Source organism: Garra rufa, chromosome 21 (assembly GCF_049309525.1).
Source record: "Garra rufa chromosome 21, GarRuf1.0, whole genome shotgun sequence".
Taxonomy (NCBI): Eukaryota; Metazoa; Chordata; class Actinopteri; order Cypriniformes; family Cyprinidae; genus Garra; species Garra rufa.
The window spans coordinates 38,537,506-38,559,303 of NC_133381.1; the positions used below are offsets into that span (position 1 = coordinate 38,537,506).

The 21,798-nt window shown below is 36.3% G+C and overlaps 1 protein-coding gene across 1 annotated transcript in view; it reads right to left on the reverse strand.

Moving 5' to 3' along the window:
• The window catches only part of ldah (lipid droplet associated hydrolase), a 70,907-nt gene that overhangs the window by 31,108 nt on the left and 18,001 nt on the right, over positions 1-21,798 (reverse strand). Inside the window, exons 3-4 of the mRNA XM_073827072.1 lie at positions 17,652-17,786; positions 4,967-5,136 (exon numbers count right to left, since the gene is read on the reverse strand). Coding sequence (XP_073683173.1) covers positions 4,967-5,136; positions 17,652-17,786 — 305 coding nt within the window. The remainder of the gene's footprint in view (positions 1-4,966; positions 5,137-17,651; positions 17,787-21,798) is intronic.

Genomic DNA, 21,798 nt, shown 5'->3' on the forward strand with positions numbered 1-21,798 from the left:
GACTGGTTTTGTGGTCCAGAGTCTCATATTGATGTCTTTGCGTGGTTGAAATACTGTTTGAGCAGAGATCTGTCACTCCAAATTACACGGCGCCAAAATTGATTTATTGTTTGAATACAGTAATAAAATACACAAAATATGAACTCTAAGACTTTGTTTCATATTAAAAGTAACAAAGCACAAGCTTATTGCGATTTATTGGATGGGAGGTGCGCTCCAATGTTTGAGAAGTCGATATTTTTTTACTCTGCCCAAACTAATAACTTAATTCTTTCTCAGTTTGAATTAATGTCCAGATTATTGCTGTAAATAACAAGCATGGTATATAAAACACTGGACCCCTTTGACAGTCACTAGGGCTGCCACTAACAGCTATTATATCAATTAATTTATTGACTAATTTATCGATTAATCTCTAAACAACTAACTCCCCACAAAAAAAATATCAATTTTACTTAAGAACATTTTATTTTTAATAAAATATATTAATTGGAGATGCTTTTGTTTCTTAAAATTTAATAAAAATCATTATAATGGAATCCAGAAAAATTTTAGAAAAAAAAATGGTAAAAATAAAACTGTAAAATTCAATTAATTAGACAGCCTTTTTAATTAAAAAAAAATTAACCATTAAAACAGAGTATAGAAAATGTAAAAATGAAAAACAAAAATGAATTTGGAAATAAATGGATTTCATAGGGCCCTATAACTATATTGTGGTAATAAAAATGGAAGTAAGCGAACAATAGCCTTTAAAATGACTTAAAATACATATATAATAGCAATGAGGCAATAATAAATAAAGAATCAAAAGCAATAAATCATACACAAAACTGTTGAAATACAAAATGTATTATAAACAATAGAGCTAATGTATATTACGCATTATAACAAATGCCTACAGAGGGCGTCAGCGGCATTTGCTGACATTTGTTTTTGCACTTTACTGCTCGATCTAATCCTTGTTTAATATTGACCAAAGTCAAATGTCCACTTAATCAATAATATTTGGCCATATCTTTACCACAGGAATGGTATTGCCACAGTAATTTAATGAATATGTTGACATCAAAATGTGTAAACTCCGAGTGAGTATTTAAATCATAGACTGTAAAAAATATGGACGTAGTATCCGTGACATCACCTGTAGGATTCTGAAGCGCTAATTTGAAGCTCATAGTGGGCGGGATTCGGCCACGCCATCTTGGAATCGCGTCATCGCGCGTCACTCCCGGATAATCAAAAATGGGCAAAAAGGCGGGATGTGGGTGGAGCTGGTTGCTGAAACCACGCCCGCCTAGAGCGACAGTGGTGACAGCAGCGGCAATCCCCCTGTCACTCAAGTGGCCACGCCCTTAATTATGCTGAACTTTAAGGCTTAATATAACTTAAACCGATGAGTTATAAAAAAATTCACCCCCCTCACAATTGACATGATGGGCGAAATTAGCTATATAGACCAAAACCATTTTTTGAACCAGGCTGTAAACATACTTTTTTCTGCTGTAAAGTTGGGCATTTTAACATGGAGTGTCAATGGGATTGACTCCCTTTTGCAGCCAGCCTCAAGCGGCCAGTCGATGAATTGCAGTTTCAGTCACTTCCGTGTTGGTTTCACGAGGGAGACCGGAAGGTTGCCCCTTGATTTAAATACATATATTTTCCACAGATAAAACGTAATACAGGTTTAGAACAACATGAGGGTGAGGAAAAGAATTTTAATTTTTGGGACAACCTTTTCCTTGAATCAATTTCCGATTGCAATCAGAGCAAGAAACATTATCTTTTAACTAATAAAGCGCAATGCAACACCTCAGCCAACAGCTGTTAACCCAAACTATACATCTGCAAAGACAAATGTAGGAAATGACATCACCTTCCTGGGGCACATGACGAGATGGTTGCTGCAGGAGGAGGCATAAAGCATTTGCCTCACCTAACACTCCCGAGAGAAAAACGCCTGTAGATTTCAACCATTTCTGCAGCCTCACATCTAAGCAACAAATCAATTTCTCTCTTTAGACTGCCTATTCTACAACTGGCAGAGACATACAATTGAGCACCTCCATATGCAGTCAATCAAACTCTTCCTCCAGTTTTAGGGAGGTTTTCCAACCTACCCCATGCTGCTCCTGGTCTGAGACTGAAATCTGCAAACATTCTCCTCCAGAAGTGCACTAAAGAAACCTCTACCATCATTTAAACTAACTGGTCTCTTCCACTCCAAAATAAATATCTAGAGCCCATAGTAACAGTTTCTGATTATCACACATCATATGTTACCAGGCATAATCGCCAGGTTGGCTTTCTGGCAGCTTGCAATCTGGGACGAAAAAGGAAATCTTTTTCTCCTTCGTGCATGTTTGCTCTGAGCCATTCCATATCTGCCTACATCGCATGGGGATTTGACAAGCCATCATTTGAAAAGAACAGATTCAGACGAGTTTACAAAAAGGCCGACGTGGTTGGCAATGTTTTAATGACCTCAACTAAAACATTTTTCACAGGTTATGAAAGAGGACCTTTGAATCGATGAGTGAGATTGGGAAGCTGTGTCACCATTAGGAAGAAAAAAAAGACCAGCTGTTTGACTGTTTCTGAGCTAAATCACTAAAAGTGGTTTGGACGTGGACTGTCTCCAAAAGTATCAGAACATATTTTTATCGCACTGCAAAAAGTGGTACATAACTGCACTGGCCCCATTAACGAAGCTAAAATCCATTTCTCTTTGCCAGGAGGAAAACACGCCCCTCTAGTGAGAGGAAATACTAAAAAAAAAAAAAAAAAAGGTTGAAAGAGAGAAAGATTTCTGGGTAGAGAAATCTAAATGACGAAGAGTACATCTTACAGCAGGAAAACCCCAGAGGGAGAAAGAAAATCAAGGTTCTTTTCCATGTTATTTAATCTTTTGACCTTTTACACAGCAAGGAATAGGAACAGAAGTGTCTTATTATGCTGCTGATTGGCAGTGTCTCACTCTGCTTTCACACATTACATATTTTCAAGCAGTGACCATGTTTTGGCGGCATGTCTTGTGTAATGGCAAAGTTGCAAATCGCTGAGGTGGTCTGCGGAGGTTGTGCAGACTGCGGTACTGTAGTCATTATTCATACTCTTTTAGGTAGAGAATCAGTAGTTGGTCCCTAGACAAGGCACTGAAACTGGGGTCTTTTTATCAATTCAAGGATTTGTTCATTTCAAGAATAGAAATGCCTGATTATTTGCTCACCCCCATGTCATCCAAGATGTTTATGTCTTTCTTTCTTCAGTCGAAAGAAATTAAAATTTTTGAGAAAACATTACAGGATTTTTCTGGAGCATTTGTGGTTAAAAAAATGTACATACACTTAGCAGAATCTGCAAAGTGTTAACTATTTTACAAAAATAAGAGGGATCATACAAAATGCATGTTATTTTTTATTTAGTACTGACCTGAAGAAGACATAAAAGACATAATAGTTTAATTTTCTAAAAATGATTTTAAAATAAAATTTGTTTATTGATAGTCATTCATGAGTCCCTTTGTTTGTCCTGAACAGTTAGAACTGCACACTGTTCTTCAGAAAAATCCACAAATTCACAAATTCTGTATTTGAAGCCTTTCCAACAATGATTGTATGACAACTACTGATTCTTTTGAGATTCATCTTTTCACACTGAGGACAACTGAGGGACTCATATGCAACTGTTACAGAAGGTTCAAATGCTCACTGATGCTTCAGAAGGAAACATGATGCATTAAGAGCCAGGGGTGAAAACATTTTGAATTTGAAGATCGATTGAAGATTTTGTCTCCTTGGGAACATGTAAGTATTGTCTGTAGCTTCTGAAAGGCAGTACTAAATGAAAAAAATACAATATTTAGGCAAAATGAGAAAAACGTACACTTCTTCAGTCCATTCAAAAGTTTTCACCCCCGGCTCTTAATGCATCGTTTTTCTTTCTGGATCATCAGTGAGTGTTTGAACCTTCTGTAACAGTTGCATGTGAGTCCCTCAGTTGTTCTCAGTGTGAAAAGATGGATCTCAAAATCATACCGTCATTGTTGGAAAGGGTTCACATACACAAAAATGCTGAAAAACCAAAGATTTGTGGGACCTGAAGGATTTTTCTTAAAAACAGCGGGTTCAGGACAAACAAGGGACTCATGAACAACTATCACTAAACAAAAAAACACAGCTGTGGATCATTCAGGTAACAACGCAGTATTAAGAATCAAGTGTATGTAAACTTTTGAACAGGGTAATTTGTTATAAATTCAACCATTATTTTTTCTTGTGGACTATACGTAAATGTTTTTTGTGAAATATCTTATTCAGGTCCGTGCTAAATAACATGTATTTTGTATGATCCCTCTAATTTTAAAATAAATAACATTTAGCATACTGTATGCTATAAGGTGTATGTAAACTTTTTACTTTTTTTTTGTAAAAAATGACCAATCGTTTCACTAGATAAGACCCTTATTCCTTGGCTGGGATCATGTAGAGTCCTTTGAAGCAGCACTGAAACTGCAATTTGGACCTTTAACCCATGGATCCCATTAAAGTCCACTATATGAAAAGTTTTCCTCAAAAACCTTAATTTATTTTCGACTGAAAAAAGAAACACATGAACATCTTGGATGACATAGGGGTGAGAAAATTTAATTGAAAGTAAACTAATCTTTTAACGTTATAATGTAAGAAAAGAAATTTGATTTGATTTGGAATTTAAAATGAATTAAAAATATGTCATTTTGTAAATCTGGGATTTTATTCTTTCATTTTAAATGTGCTAACATTTGCTTCTAAATACATAAATATTTTATTAGTTTATAAGATATAAATGATGTTTTCTCCTAGGAAAGGGAAACAGATATTCATAATATTTATTGTAAATAATTATTTGTTAAAAAAATTGAGACCATGTGTGCTACATCAGCCGCATAGTACTTCAATGGACTTTCTCACCCAGTCGCTCGTACCTTGAGTTCTGGGTCTCTCTTCATCATTTCCAAGATGATGTAGCAACCGATGGAGTGACCGATCAGCAGCAGGTTGGTGTCCCGAGGCACATGCTTTCGAAGAAAGGCCAGCTTGTGTTCAATCTGCCCATCTAGCCCAAAAACATCCTCCTTTTCAGTCACAGATGCATCTTTGAAAGAAAAAAAAAGGAGAAAAAAAACTGCATGAAGCTCTCACACCAAACCCAATGTACTGTACACCATCACACGGCGGCCAGGACGGTTGCCAGCACTTTCATCACGACCTAGAACTAATAAATACAGCAAATAATATAATTAGACAAAGCTGCCTAGTTTGATCGATTGTAGAGCTCCGATCACAGCTGAATGTGAATTGTAAAGGATCCAGAAGACACATTAAATTGTTAAGCACTCCATATAAGAACTTTTCTTTCATCATCCTGATCTTGTTCTTCATTATTTCTTTGGAAAGGAGTAAAATTACGCTCTATTGAACAATCGCAGTAACTGGAGATCCTGATAATGCTTGGCAGGCTTTGATATTAATATCTTCCTACAGGTGCTGAATTCACCGGTATGAACCCGAGAAAGGCTAAGAATTAGAAAGACAATGGACTGCGCAGAAACAAAGGAATGACAGAAGAAGCTGGACTGAGGTGGGGTAAGACTGAGGCATTTATCACTGTGATGAGTTATGGGAGCAGAACTGTTAATGATGAGACAGGGGGAGAGAGGAGTACCAGAGGGGAGAGAGAAATAACTCATATTAGCTTCAAGACATAAATAGACAAAGTGCTCCTTCATGACATTGCAGAAAATATGGCTCCTGGAGCACACTGCATCTTCTCCTCTTTCTAAAATAATAAAGATATCTCAACTGACGTAGTTGCACATGGCTAATTACTTAGACCTGTTTTGTGATGAGATGTGCTGGAACAACAAACCCTAAGGGGCTTGTGGATTAACTCGGATTGGACTGTTGTTGAAAGACAAATGAATACATTTTTATAAAGTGTCAGCAACACATTGAGAACGGTCACCCTTTTCAAAAATAAAAAGTGATTGATTTTAGAAATCACGATTTGTTCTTTCCAAGCAAAGTGACTCAAAAGTGTGTGAGGCTGTAAAAGAGATTGCAACTTCCACAGACCTTCACATTCATACACAAGATAAAAACAGATTTCAGAAAGGAAAGGATGTTGGATGGGGGTGTTCGAGGGCGAGCAGGATGGATGGAGGAGCAGGAGGGGGACCGCTAAGACCAAAAGGAGCGCATATGACCTTAAGGTACAGACACATGCAGGAGAGATAAAAAGAAAGCCGAAGAGAGGAGGAACCAATGAAACCCATTCAAAAAGTTCAAGACATTAAATCATTTTCATTGCATAAAATACCAGTGGATGTACAAGAGTGATAAGATAAGACACACACATTAAGAGGGGTCTGAGACAAAACGCAAGCTTCAAAAATCTGCATCCCATGTGCAATGCAGCTTAAAGGGAAGCCTGGGTATTAATACTTGTATGGCTTAATATAACATAAATGATGTCTCTTACTGAAATATGTAGTAGAAAACCCATGAAAGATTTATGTTATTTTAAAACATCCTATGGGGTGCGCCATTATTTCAATGACATGAAATGTTGCATTCTTTGAGCTACTGGTGCTACCTGTTGCAATTTTTACCGCAACTCGGAAAGGAAAATACTGATGCGATGCCACATTGTGTAGCTTTTGCTTGTAATTTTCAGTCAAAGGGCAAAAAGTCTTCACTGCTTTTCAAGTGATAAAAAGAGGAGAAAAGAATGGGAAGATGCCTGTGGTTGAATAAAACTTTCTTTAATTCTTCTATAAAAGCCCAATTTTACATGCAAATCATGTAAAATCATGTAAAGTGACTTGCATAAAATAGGACGTGCTTGATTTATTAATATGTTTATTTAATGTTGTGTTTTTAAAAGCACGAAAGAGAATTTGCGCTATTCTGTGAATGCGTTCAGAGACGGAGTAAAGTGAACGTTTAGCTTAAAATGCGTATCTAAACGGTCAAATACATGCAAATATGTGTCAAAATGCAGCATTTGGTGATTATTCATGTAAACCTTTGTCAGTTATGTCTCAAATTAATGTAAACAGTTGAGAATGAAAACACGTGTGTAACAGTATATTGGATCCGTGCAGCTCTTAAAGCGGTAAAAAGTAATATTCCTTCAGCCGTCTCTGTGCTTAATGTTAATCAAACAACAAAAGACAAAGACAAAATCACTCACTGCTCTTGACAGAGAGACTTTTGTAGTTTTTATAAGAAACAAAGCATGTTTAATTCTTACAGTGAAGACTATGCTGTTTTATTTTACATTCAATTAATTACCTTTTTTATTGTATTGCTATCTTTAAATTAATCAATCATATAAAGTTCCGGACCCACTCATAATCGTTTTAAATAATCATGATTACAATAGTGACCAAAATAATCATGATAATGATTTTTGCCATAATCAATTATTGATTCACCAGCTAAAAATAAGATGCATAATACATATAGAGAGGTTTTTGACAAAAGGAAATTTCAAAGAACAAACCAGACAATGTAAAATGTGCTAATGCATTGTGATTATTGAGTATGCATTATGAGTTAAAATGATTTCACAAACAACTAAGTCTGAGCCTAACATGTTAAATGGTATACATATGTTATACAGATAAGTGCTTTTTTCCTATAATCATGTTAATGTTAATCATGCAATCAGCAACAATTAAATTAATCAATAGTCTAACACAACTGTTTTCAACATTGCTAATATGAATCAGCATATTGAAATGATTACTAAAATTGTAGTTTTTCCATCATAGGAATAAATTAGCTTTTAAAATATTTCAGTTGAAAACATTTATTTTAAATTGTAATAACATTTCACACTAATGCAGTTTCACTGTATTTTTTTTATCAAATAAACACAGCCTCAGTAAGCATAACAGATGTCTTTATTATAACCATTTACTAGTTATGACAGTTTTGGGATACTACGTGGGACCTTAAAGGGGATATCATACTCTAAATTTCAGAAAAAAGTATTTAACCAATAATATTTTTTTTAAAGTACTGACAGACACTCAATCCAGGGCTATTTTCATTCATGAATGTAAGCGAGAGATCAGACACTGAGCAATGAAGTCAGTGACCTGTGCATGCACACACATTTAGCTCTCCCCAACCACTCCTTACCCCTCATTTCCCATTTTCCAAATCTGATCTCAATTTTTTTCCGAAGTTTCCCACTGAAGTTTGCCTACAAAGGGGCCCTACATGTTTATCTACCAGCACAGAGGGGCACTATGAGCTCAGAGCCCAAACACCAATGAGAGCAGTTTACACTTTGAGTGGCCTCTCAGGATTACCTCATGAACATTTAAGACTGTCCTACTCGTAAAACATACAAAACCTACATCCAGCTACAATGGCCTACCTACAGGCACCTATATCAAAGCAATCTTTAACTGTGGGAAAGATGGTTAGACAAAATCAATAGATAAAAAAATAAAATAAAATATATATTTAACTAGGCATATATGAGTCCCTTGTTTGTCCTGAACAGTTAAACTGCCCGCTGTTTTTCAGAAAAATCCTTCAGGTCCCACAGATTCTTTAGTTTTTCAGCATTTTTCTTTGTTTGAATCCTTTCCAACAATGACTGTATGATTTTGAGATCCATCTTTTCACACTGAGGACAACTGAGGGACTCATATGCAACTATTACAGAAGGTTCAAACAGTCACTGATGCTCCAGAAGGAAAACGATGCATTAAGGCCAGGGGTTGAAAACGTTTGAACAGATCGAGAATGTGTTAATTTTTCATATTTTGCCTAAGCATCATATTTTTTTCTCATTTAGTACAGAAAGTACTTATTGTTTCCCAGAAGACAAAATAAGTTAAATTTACCCAGACCTTCAAAAGTTTTTACTCCCAGACTCTTAATGCATCGTGTTTCCTTCTGAAGCATCAGTGAGAGTATGAACCTTCTGTAATAGTTGCATATGAGTCCCTCAGTTGTCCTCAGTGTGAAAAGATGGATCTCAAAATCATACAGTCATTGTTGGAAAGGGTTCAAATACATAAAAATGCTAAAAAAAAACGAAAACAAAGAATTTGTGGGACCTGAAGGATTTCTCTGAAGAACAGCGAGCAGTTTAACTGTTCAGGACAAACAACTATCGCTAAAAATATATATATACAGCGGTGCTTTATTCAGGTAACAACACAGTATTAGGAATTAAGTGCATGTAAACTTTTGTCAGCTGCATTTGTTAAAAAATAAAATCACTTTAAAAAAATATATATACTATGCATAAGACCAGGCAGGAATGTATACTGAGAAACTAAATACTGTCAGGCAATTTTAATCTTAAGGCTATATAGATTTAGCCTATGGTAAGAAATCCAAAAGATATCCTTCTGGATATGAAACAGGAACAAAATCAGAGCAACCTGTAATAGGTCCAAAGAAGCATTTATGCAACATATGGCAAACACAAATTCCTCAATATAAAATAACGATCTGTTGGCAAGAGCAAGCGATGTATAGGGAGCAGGCTGTTAAGTGATTATATCCCCCTCTCAAAAATGTGCAATAAATGTGTGGTGCATGTTTCATCCAGAGATCAGGTTCCTGAATATTAATGTCAAGAGGAACCACAACAGAGTGGTGTTACTGATTAAAAAATGGGTTTATACAGCGGGCTTGTCCTTTTGCTTTTGAAAGTATGCTCAGAGAATCTCAAAAAAAGAGGACTACACGTATTTGAACCACAAGAGAATGCTGTTTGCATGTAAAGCACATGCATGTATGCTTAAAGGAATGGTTCACACAGAAGTGAAAATGTATTCACGCTCAGGCCATCCGAGATGAAAGTAGATGAGTTTGTTTCTCTATCGGAAACAGATTTCAAAAAATGCTCTGAATCCTCTGCAGTGAATGGGTGCCGTTAGAATGAGGATTTATTTTTAGCCTTTTGCCAAAATCCACATTGTTTTATACATATTTTGGACTATGGGAGGTGCCATTATTTCGATGATGTGAAATGGGTGCACTCGGTGAACTACTGGCGCTACCTGTTGCTGCAACACAACTCTGAAAATAAAATACTGATACGATGACCACAGCTACTAAAAGAGCTTACAGTTGACGATGGTTATGAGTCTAAACACCTCCGAATATCATGTGAAACACATGCTGAGAAACTCCTTCAGTGGCTGCATAACAAGCATTGGCATGTTTACATCTTGTCAGGATGGCATCTAGGGTCTCTTGTCTGCTGTTTGTAAGCTCCTTCAGTAGCTGTGGTCTACTAAAAGCCTCAATGGCATCAGGGCTAAAGTGGAGAGAACAAAGACCCAGGTCTTTAAAGTGCCCCTATTATGCCTTTTCAAATATGATATTTCATGTAGTGTGTCATGTAGCTGTATGTGAACATAAACTATCTGCAAAGTTGTGACGCCGACAGTGTACTATAAATGAAGTTTTTGTCTAACAAAAAAAAGAGTCGGCTCACATTCGCCTAAACGAGTCGTCAGCAATTCGAATCTTTTTCTGTAACGGCCACACGTCACGAGCTACACATTTGGTAATGTCCGCCCACGTTCAATTTCGCGAACAACTTGCCCGCCCACAAACAGTAGGCCTACCATTTTCACGTGGATTAACGTTACATCATGTCAAGAAGGCGTCCTGCGCTGTGAGAGTGAATTTGTTTTATATGCCCTTCCGAAAGATGAAACTACCAAGAATGAGTGGTTAACATGAATTTTTTCAACACCTCACCAGTCCAATGCCAATCTTGTGTTGTGTTCGCGTCATTTTACTGATGACTGCTTTTCCAATCTTGGGGAGTAACGTTACAACGCGAGATTCACCAAACGCTTGGTTTTAAAAAATGGATCAGTGCCCAGTTTATTTGGACCGGCTTGCTCCTCTGAACTTCTACCTGTAAGTATGATTAATAATTGATGATTGTATTTTCTAGCGATCGTTCAAAATACGTCTTTGTGTACGTTATGGTGTGTAACAACCCCGCACATGTGTTGGTAACCGGCTAACTTGCGTTTCTGTAGTTCTGTTGTTCAGCTGTGAGTGCAATGTAGTCTAAAAATTGTAATTGATGCAGCTTGACTGTCTGTCTGCCTTATTAGTTTAAGTAATGATAATGATAAACGATGGCTTAACGCAGTGTTATGGATTGAACAGTGTTGAAGTTCACAACGTAGAGGTGTGCCCGGTTCGCTTACAAAAGCAAATTGCACGCACTTTCCACAGTTATAATATGACACCCACTGAGAAACGTCCTGCTCCAGTCGTGCTTGCAAAACAGTTTCTTGTCGATGTGCCACTTCAACCGTTTCATCGTCAGACTCCGGCTCGAATTGATAGGGTAAAATCGAGGCTATCTTTTCTATGCATTAACAGGTCTCCACAGCTGTCATTCAGTTATGGCAATGGGCGTTTCGTTTTGCGCTGAAGCGGTAGACCAATCCAAAAGGACTGCACCATCTGACCAATCACAGCGGTGAGGGCTCACGGAAAGGAGGGGTTTAGAGAGACTGATTCTTCGAACTGCTTCACACGAGTCGTTTACGAATCATTTAGAAACGGGGTAAAATTAAATCTAATTTTGGAGAAAACTAAAGTGTTTTTTGAACTTGCATACATGTAAACCTGTTTTAAGAGACTATTACAACAATATTAACTACCTTTAACATGGCATAATAGGGGCACTTTAAGAAGTTTTATTCGTCTACAGGCATCTTCTCATTCTTGTCTCCTCTTCTTATCGCTAAAAACAGCAGTGAAGACTTGCATTGCTTCTCTTGTTGCCCTGTGACTGAAAACTACAACTAAAAGCCAAACAATGTGTCATCATATCAGTAATTTATTTTCCGAGTTGTGTTTTGGTAAAAATAGCAACAAGTAGCGCGTCATCTCATCATTTCACTTCGTCTAAATAAGGGTGCCCCCCTACATGATAAATCGAAATGTAATTGCAATCACGATTAAGCAAAAGCTGCGACTGTCATGCACATCTTGTCAGGGAAGCAAGGTTCTGTGATTAATAGTAAATCTCCATCCAAAGGCCAGAGGGCACTCTCACACAGAAACTCCAAATATGCCTCAAAGAAGAAACCCAGGAAATCACAATCGCTGTAGCTGAATAAACAGAAGATTTAACTGCTTTCATTTATTCAATGTGACTAATAAACACACGACTACGACAATATATGGTTTATCAGAGTTCTTCCTATTTTTTTTTTTTTTTTTTTTTTGCTTAAAATCAAATATATAATAATGCAACGCTTTTATCACTGCTTAGGATACTATGAAATATGTTGCATGCCTTATTCTGTGTAAGAAGCCATGTCATCTCACAGAAGGATTTATTTCAAACACTCGAGTTTGGAGTAAAAACATGTTATTAAATGTGGTATTTTCACATGCTTTCAGATGTAGCAGCATTTAGCACACAGAGCCACAGTTCACTGAGAAGCTATGCAAACAATGTCATTATCGCAGAACGATAGCTGCAATTTCATTATCACATTATTAAATCGTCTGCAATAATGAATGCAATATTGCGTAGCTTGTCAGTAAACTACAGCTCTGTGCAGTAAATGCTGCTCCATCTGAAAGCACATGCTGGAGATTTACTGCCGATTACAGAACCGGCTTTACTGACTTCGATTAATCGTGCAGCTCTGCAAAATATGTATAAGACAATGTGGATTTTTTAGGACAATACTTGGTGGACTGGAGTCGTGTGGATTACTTGTGGAATATAGTAATGTTTTTATCAGCTTTTTGGACATTCTAACGTCACCCATTCACTGCAGAGGATCCATTGGTGAGCAAGTGATGTAATGCTAAATTTCTCCAAATCTGTTCTGATGAAGAAACAAACTCAACTAGATCTTGGATGGCTTGAGGGTGAGTAAACTTTATTTACTCACCCATTTTTAGGTGAACTATTCCTTTAAGAATGCATCTACATCAGCCATCTTTAGCATACCAGATGAAAACAGTTGCGACAATAACCAACGATTATTATAAAGAGGTATTAAACAACTTTTGTTTTAAATGCAATGTTTAAAAAGGGCCAATAGGCTTCCCACCAATGCCCATGCCTCCAATCAGCAAGACAAACATGAAACCCAACCTGACTTCAACTGGTCACAAAAGGTCACATAAAACCAAAGCGCTCACAATCTATTACCCTTTTACTACACCCCAGGCAATCTTACAAGAACGAGGGAAATTCCTTATTTATGCCTGTTTTAATAGCCTGGGCATAAATGGAGGGTAATTTGGTCATATCAGAGAAGGGAAAGTAGATTTTGAGTAGTAGCTCTCTTAACACGCTCTGACAAAATGAATGAGATGTGTAGGTCTGGAGGACGGCTTGACCCGGGGCAGGGTTATTGACATTGGCAGAGTGCAAAATGTTCCCCATGTTTGCATTAACAGATATTTTTACTGTAATCAAAAGGCATCAATCACGAATCGCCAACCACAGGAACAGTTCCTCCACAGAGATTTGGCATGTTTACCCCACCACCATTTCCCCCTGCTTTTGTTTATGTTTCCAAGACACAGGGATGTAATATCACTTAATATATGCCGTTAAATACGACCAGCCCTATATTGCCAAAGGGACTGAAGTGTTTGGCATTGAGAGTTTAAGATCTCATCAATGAACTCAATGAAGTCTCTCTGTGGCTGTGCTGGACTGGATGAAATGAGGTTTCTGTGGGATCCGAATGGCTGTGCCTGCTGCTGACCGCTGGCTGACCAAGTGCTCTTTGAACAGCAGTAAATCAATGGGCAGCATTCACAAGGAAAGCCACCACTGACTTCTGGACAAGGAAGTTGAAGTTGAAAACCTGAAGTTGTTTGAAGGGTCATCGTAAGACGAAACCGCAAACTAGATCTGACGCCCAAGTCAGTGACGCCATCGTCTTACGGAAAGCTAGTGGAACGCCACCAATTCAATTAAAAAATTAAATTAAATTTAAAATTAAAAAGATTTTAAAACATGATGCATTAAGAGCCAGGGATGAAAACTTTTGGAATTTGAAGGTCAGGGCAAATTTAGCTTATTTTGTCTTCTGGGAAACAGCTTCTGAAGGGCAGAACTAAAAAAAAAAAAAAAAAGATAATTAGGCAAAATAACGAAAAATTTACACATCTTCATTCTGTTCAAAAGTTTTCACACCCCAGCTCTTAATGCATTATTTTTCCTTCTGAATCATCTGTGAGCATTTGAACCTTCTGTAATAGTTGCATGAGAGTCCCTCAGTTGTCCTCAGTGTGAAAAGATGGATCTCAAAATTATACAGTCATTGTTGGAAAGGGTTCAAATACAGAAAAATGCTGAAAAACCAAAGAATTTGTGGGACTTTTCTGAAGAACAGCGGGTAGTTTAACTGTTTAGGACAAAGTAGGGACTCATGAACAACTATCACTAAACAAAAAATAAAAAACACACAGCTGTGAATCAAACAGGTAACAACACAGTATTAACAATCAACTTCTGAACACGGTCATTTTTATAAATTCAACTATTATTTTCTTATGTGGACTATTTAAAAATGTCTTTTATGTGAAATATCTTATTCAGGTCAGTACTAAATAAAAAATAACATGCATTTTGTATGATCCCTCTTATTTTAGGTAAAAACAATTAACATTTTACAGATTCTGCAGGGTGTATGTACATTTAAATCTGTAAAAATGTAAAACTGTATTTCAGCAACATTTCTATTTTTTGATCAGTTTAAGTTACCTTATCTAACACCCCCTGTCTGCCATTGGGCAACTAAACAGATAGTCCCCGCCCTCAAGTTATGCCATTGGTTGAGCCTAGATTGACATTTCAGCCTGCAAAACTGAAAAGAAGGCATCTAAATAATTACTGAAAGAAACTATCCACACCATGAAATATCACTTAAATGGTTTATTTAATCTAAAATCAAAAATAAAAAACACATGCCTGAATGATAACAAAACAAAAGCTCTCTAGGCCCCATTTAGCAGTTTATAGTTGATTACAGTCTGGTATACTAAATCCTCAGCAATGCAAAGCAACACTCGGACAAGGGCATCTGCGAACCAAATGGCAGAACATGATGAGGGACGGATCATTGAGATGAACAAGACAATGTGCCGTGGAAAGAAAAGCCCGGCGTATTTGATACCGCTCCGCTTAAGACAGCCATTGATGCTAATCAAGAATGTCACTCAAATAGCGAGATTGTGGAAATAAAATATAACTTTTAATTGCGTCCCCTCTTTCATCTGCGCTGGCTTGGCAAACGCCTGCCGCTTGTTGTCATCTCTTGGCACATTTGAATCCGCTGCTGAGTTTTGACTTTTAATCATCCAGCTCGTGATTGCACAACATGATATGAACAGCAATGGATGTCATCGTCTGTTGTGTGAGCCAGAGATCAGCTGTCTGTCACTGAATACTTTAATACTGAGATTCCGGTAAAAGTATTCCATGTGTTCACAATACAAAGGCAATTGTTTGATACTCCAGTTCTACACTGGATAAGATCACTAAAAATTTCAGATGCTCTTTAGGAAGTTCTGTTCTGCCAGATCCACTGATCTGATTATGGTCATTTCTGGTGATCAGGTGGAAAATACACCACAATATCTGTCCAGCGTTCATCTAGACTGTCCAATCCATTAACGGAGCCAGTAGAAATGCTGTTTTTGGAGATCCCAGCCATCTGCATGTGGTTTATCTTATTACAGGTGAGGGCTTGGTAATGTCTTTCCCACGTAGCAAGCTCAATAAAAACGTCCATGCTGCTTTATGGATGAACATGCTGGACTTTCATATACTGGTTTAGGCAGAGGAGGGAGACACCGCTTGGCTCGTCCGTCAGTCCCGAATGCATTCCACCTTACTGTGTGCTCTGTGAAAGGATTCCAGGAGGAGCATCCCGCAATCTGACAGACACTGAAACGGTCAGTCGGGGACTTCACCGACAGCGGTTGTGTATGAAGGTACTAGGAATGCACCGAAATAAAAATTCTTGGCCGAAGCTTGACAAAACAACACACTAGGCCGAAGCCCAATTACCGAACATGTTTTTTTTTTTTTTTGCATTTTTCCCCTATGTATTTTGCCAATTTTTTTCACCATTGCATAAATTAAATAGCCAATATTTGCTTTTTACAGTTTTGTCTTGCTTTTCAAAGAAAATAAAAAAAATTACAAAACAACAATTTAAAAATATTTAATTTAACACTGAACATTTTTAACTTTCTAGTAGACATTATAGCCTACGAACAAACCACAATTATTAAAATTTAAAATAAAAATAAAATAATAAAGTTAGTAAAATAATATTCTTCTTGAATCAGGCATGTGTTTTCAATGTACAAATAAATGCAGTCTGTCTGAGTAAAGGAGAATCTTATAATAAATGTATTAATAGAGCTGTTGTAATGATTGCTATCATTATTTTTGTGTTTTACTTTAGTTTACAGAACAACAGTAAAATTACAATACTAACATTTCTGAACTTTGACTTTTATTTTGGCGGAAACCCACAAGAAGACCTCAGTACTATTTGCTGACAGCAGCAGATTTATGAATGATTCTCATCAGGCAGATTTTCCTCACGCTTTGGACTATGAACCCTGGCTAATGAGCTCGTGCAGCGCTGTCAGAATACATAAAATTCATGCATGTATTAGACAACATAACGTTCTGTAGTTTATTTACTAATGGCCATTTCGTGATTTCAGTCATCATACAGTAACCGGCAACAACCACCCCTTCCTCTTTTGAAAGAAAGTATACAATGTAAATACATGTAAACATTTTGTAACATATACTGTATGTGTGTCTATATATAAATACTAAACATACACAGTACACACATATATATTATGGACACAAAAACGTTTATTTTGCAATTCATCGTGATTAATCAGCAATACCCTCCCCCTCCAATAATTAATTAATACATTATATGAATACTATTAATTATTAATAATTGCATTTATTAATAAATGCTAATAAATAAACAAAAATTTTAATAAAACCAATAATAATAATAATTATTATTATTATTATTCTTTTTCTAAATTATTAATATCTTGAAGGGGGAAACCATCTAAAAAATTCTAAACAATTATTCCACTGAATAACCAAAGTCACTTAATTATCTGCTGCCATCTACTGACTCATTTATAACAGTGATGATGATAACATCACGCTGAGTCAGAAGACAGCAAACAGACAGTGGTTTCTGGAGATGACACTCTATATTTATGTAAATACAAAATATAAAAGTTGCAGACTTTAAGAAGTGCTTAAATGTTAGCTCATGAAAAGCTAAACAATTTTGACCATCTGCAGACAGATATTTATAAAACAGTCCACATCTGAAAAGCCTGGCACTTTGAATTAACTTTTAAAACGACAAGCTACTGTGAAGTCCATGAACAACAGAACTGGGACAACTACATTTACATGACTGTTCTTCTTTTGTCTCAATGCATGATCACTTTTACACCTTCAGAAGAACTGTACTGTATGCTTGATCTTATGCACCTGTTAGTAATGATAAGCGGGTGTCCATATGGCTGTGTAGTGTGTGTAAAGATGAAATGTCCCACCTTCAATCATATCATAGGTTTCTGGAGGCATACAGTGTCCGGCATGGCTCACAGCCCACACGGGATATTTCCGGATGAACGTCTGATACAGCGTCCACATGTACGTCTTGTAGAAGCCAACCACACCTGGGTTACCTGCGGAAAGGTAAAAACTTAATTTAGCTCAATGTTTATATTTTCACTTCAGTAAAACATGGGATTCATTGTTTAGACAAGAGCAGACGTCTGTTCCAGGTCTGCTGACGTAGCTCTGCTGCTCTTCACAGATGAGGTTAACTGCGAGTAAGGGGAGATAAGGAGATAAAAGGCATCTCTGATACCCAGCTGCCTTTAGTACAGAACAATGGGCACTCTGTGTGGTCACAGGGAACTCACTCTCTCGCTCCAAAGACTGTCGATGAGGCACAGCCTCACAGGCTGATTCCTTTACCATAATTGTTGTGTCTCTGAGGTGAGATTACATGTAAACGCATCACACCAGTGTTTGAATAATAATGTTTGAATCGGCTAAGTGTTGAAGAATCACCCATCATTGGAGATAATTCAAAATAGTCCTAAAATGAGCTTATGTAAATATAAACGGTCAGTGTTACATAATATAAACTCGCAATTCCGAGTTTTTTTTTCAGAGTTGTGTAATATAAACTCACAGTTGTGAGTTATTAAGTCAGTATTGCATGATATAAACTCACAATTCTGACTTTTTTCTTAGAAGTGCGAGTACACAATTGCGAGTTATTAAGTCAGAATTGCGGAAGTTTATATTAATTTGGAGAAAAAAAAAGTCAGAATTAGTTTATATTTCACAATTCAGACTTTATAACTTGCAATTGCAAGTTTATTTCACAATTTTGAGAAAAAAGTCACAATTGCGAGTTTATATTTCACAATTCAGACTTTATAACTCGCAATTACAAGTTAATTTCACTAATTTGAGAAAAAAGTCACAATTGTGAGTTTATATTTCAAAATTCAGACTTTATAATTCACAACTGCAAGTTAATTTCACAACTTTGAGAAAAAAAGTCACAATTGCGATTTGCGAGTATATTTCACAATTCAGACTTTATAACTTGCAATTGCAAGTTTATTTCACAATTTTGAGGAAAAAAGTCACAATTGCGAGTATATTTCACAATTCAGACTTTATAATTCACAACTGCAAGTTAATTTCACAATTTTGAGGAAAAAAGTCAGAATTGCGAGTTTATATCTTGCAATTCTGACTTTCTAACATGGAATTGTAAATTATAAAGTCAGAATTGTGAGATATAAAGTCATTCAAATTGCTAGTTTTGACTATTTCTCGAATTGTCAGTTTACATCACGCAAGTCTGACTAACTCACAATTGCAAGTTTATATCTTGCAATTCTGACTTTCTAACACGCAATAACGAGTTCAGTCAGAATTGTAATATACACTCTAAACTCATCCAAATTGCGAGTTTTTACTTTATTTCTCACTACTGTCAGTTTATATCACGCATTTCTGGGAAAAAAGTCAGAATTGCAAGTTTATATCTCACAAAAATGACTTTATAACTTGCAGTTGCAAGTTTATATCTAATTCTGAGAAAAAAAGTCAATTGCAAGTTTATATCTTGCAATTCTGACTTTCTAACAAGCAATTGTGAGTTATTAAGTCAGAATTGTGAGATATATACTTATTAAAATTGCGAGTTTATATCCCAACTCTGACTAACTCACAATTGCAAGTTTATTCCTGAATTCTGAGGGGGAAAAGTCATAATTGCCAGTTTATATCTTGCAATTCTGACTTTCTAAGACGCAATTATGAGTTATTAAGTCTCTGTAAACTCATTCAAATTGCGAGTTTTTACTTTATTTCTCGCAATTGCAAGTTTATGTCACAATTCTGAGAAAAAAAATCTGAATTGCGAGTTTATATCTCACAATTCTGACTTTATAACTCACATTTTCAAGTTTATATCTGAATTCCGAGGAAAAAAGTCAATATTGCTAGTTTTTATCTTGCTATTCTCACTTTCTAACACACAATTGCGAGCTATTAAGTCAGAATTGCGAGATATATACTCATTCAAATTGCGAGTTTATATCTCACAATTCTGACTTTCTAACACACAATTACAAGTTAAGTCAGAATTGCAATATATACAATGTAAATTCATTTAAATTGCGAGCTTTGACTTTATTTCTTGCAACTGCAAATCTGAATTGCGAGTTTATATCTCACAATTCAGACTTTATAACTCGCAATTGCAAGTTTATATCTGAATTCTGAGAAAGTTTTTATCTTGCAATTCTAACTTTCTAACACACAATTGCGAGTTAAAACAGAATTATGAGATATAAACTCAAGTTTTGACTATTTCTCACAATTGTCAGTTTATCACGCAATTCTTCGAAAAAAGTCAGAATTGCAAATTAAGAAATGTGAGACAAACTCATTCAAATTGCGAGCTTTGACTATTTCTTGCAATTGCAAGTTTATATCTCACAATTCTGAGAAAAAGATCTGAATTGCGAGTTTATATCTTGCAATTCTAACTTTATAACACACAATTGCGAGTTAAGTTAGAATTGCAAGATATAAACTAATTCGAACTGCAAGTTTTGACTATTTCTCGCAATTGTAAGTTTATATCACGTAATTCTGAAAAAAAAAAAACATCAGAATTGCAAGTATATATCTCACAATTCTGACTTTATAACTCGGAATTGCAAATTTATATCAGTTCTGAAAAAAAGAATTGCGAGTTAATATCTTGCAATTCTGACTTTCTAACACGCAACTGCTATACTGCTTTAAACTCATTCAAATAGCGAGTTTTGACTTTATTTCTTGCAATTGTGAGTTTATATCTCACAATTCTGACTTTGTAACTCGCAATTGTAAATTTATATCTCACAATTCTGAGAAAAAAAGTCAGAATTGTGAGATGTAAACTCAAGTAAATATAAGTAGCCTCAGTCCAGTAAATGTTCAACTAGAAATGTAAAAAAAAAAAAAAAAAAAATATAAAGGTTATTAATACTTTTACTTTATATCATTAAAGCTTTCACAGCCAAAAGACATGTGTACCATGACCTGAAAGGGGGTGGTTTTAGGATTTTTTCACACTAAACTGCCCTTAACTTGTTAAAAAGTATGTATTATCTATCAGAGGGCAGAAGAAATGTAGTAGACTGTGTGCAACAGGCCTAGGAATATGTATCAAATATGCCACAATAGGCTTTATAGGGTTACAGCAGGACTGGTGAAGCAAAGTTGTCCACCGTCCGTCCTAGTCTTCACAGCTGGGGCAGTGTTTGCTGAGATACGCTGCACTGATATGAGCAGCGAGGGCCAACAGCAGCCCTTCCGAACTCTTTTCAAACTGATTAAATCCATTTGTATGTTTTTATTCATGCTGAGGGTTCCCAAATCTCTTTCAGATGGGACTTGACATGCTCAAAGTCCGAACTGCTTCAAGCCAGTGTTATTAGAAATGGCAGGTTTTTCCCAAACAGTCACCACAATAAAGTCACAGGCTCTCTCGCTCTAAAGGCAGATGGAATCAAAGAACGCACTGTCACACATGGGCGCACGGATAGATTTCATCTATAGGGGCAGAGGAGGTGGAAGAGGAGACAAGTGCTCTACAGCTTTAAACACCGCTCCACTCTTGATCTAGTCGATAATTACACTCGCTTTCCAATTTATCTGTCCACGCTGAAGGTGAAAATGCCACACAAAACTGAAAGCAATAAAACCAGTGTCAATCGGTAGATATTTGATGTCGAATTTTCACTATATAGGACACATTCCTGGACCTATAGGATTTTACTGTATGCATGATTACTCTGCATTGAGAAACCAAGCAACCAACAAAAATCCTTGTTTCTTGACATGACACAGCTGTGAAGAACAGAAACTGAAATTCAAGGGAAAATTCCTGTCATCATTTACTCGCCCTCATGTCGTTCCAAACCTGTATGACTTTCTTTCTTCCATACAATGAAAGTGGATGGAGACCAGGAGCTGTGAAGCTCCACAAAGGATGCATTGTAAACCCGACATAAAAATAGTCCATATAACTTATCCATTCTTGTGCGAGGAAGTTTAAACAATTTGATGGTTGTCACTAATTAATCTCATTAGGAATGCACTAATATTAAAATATCA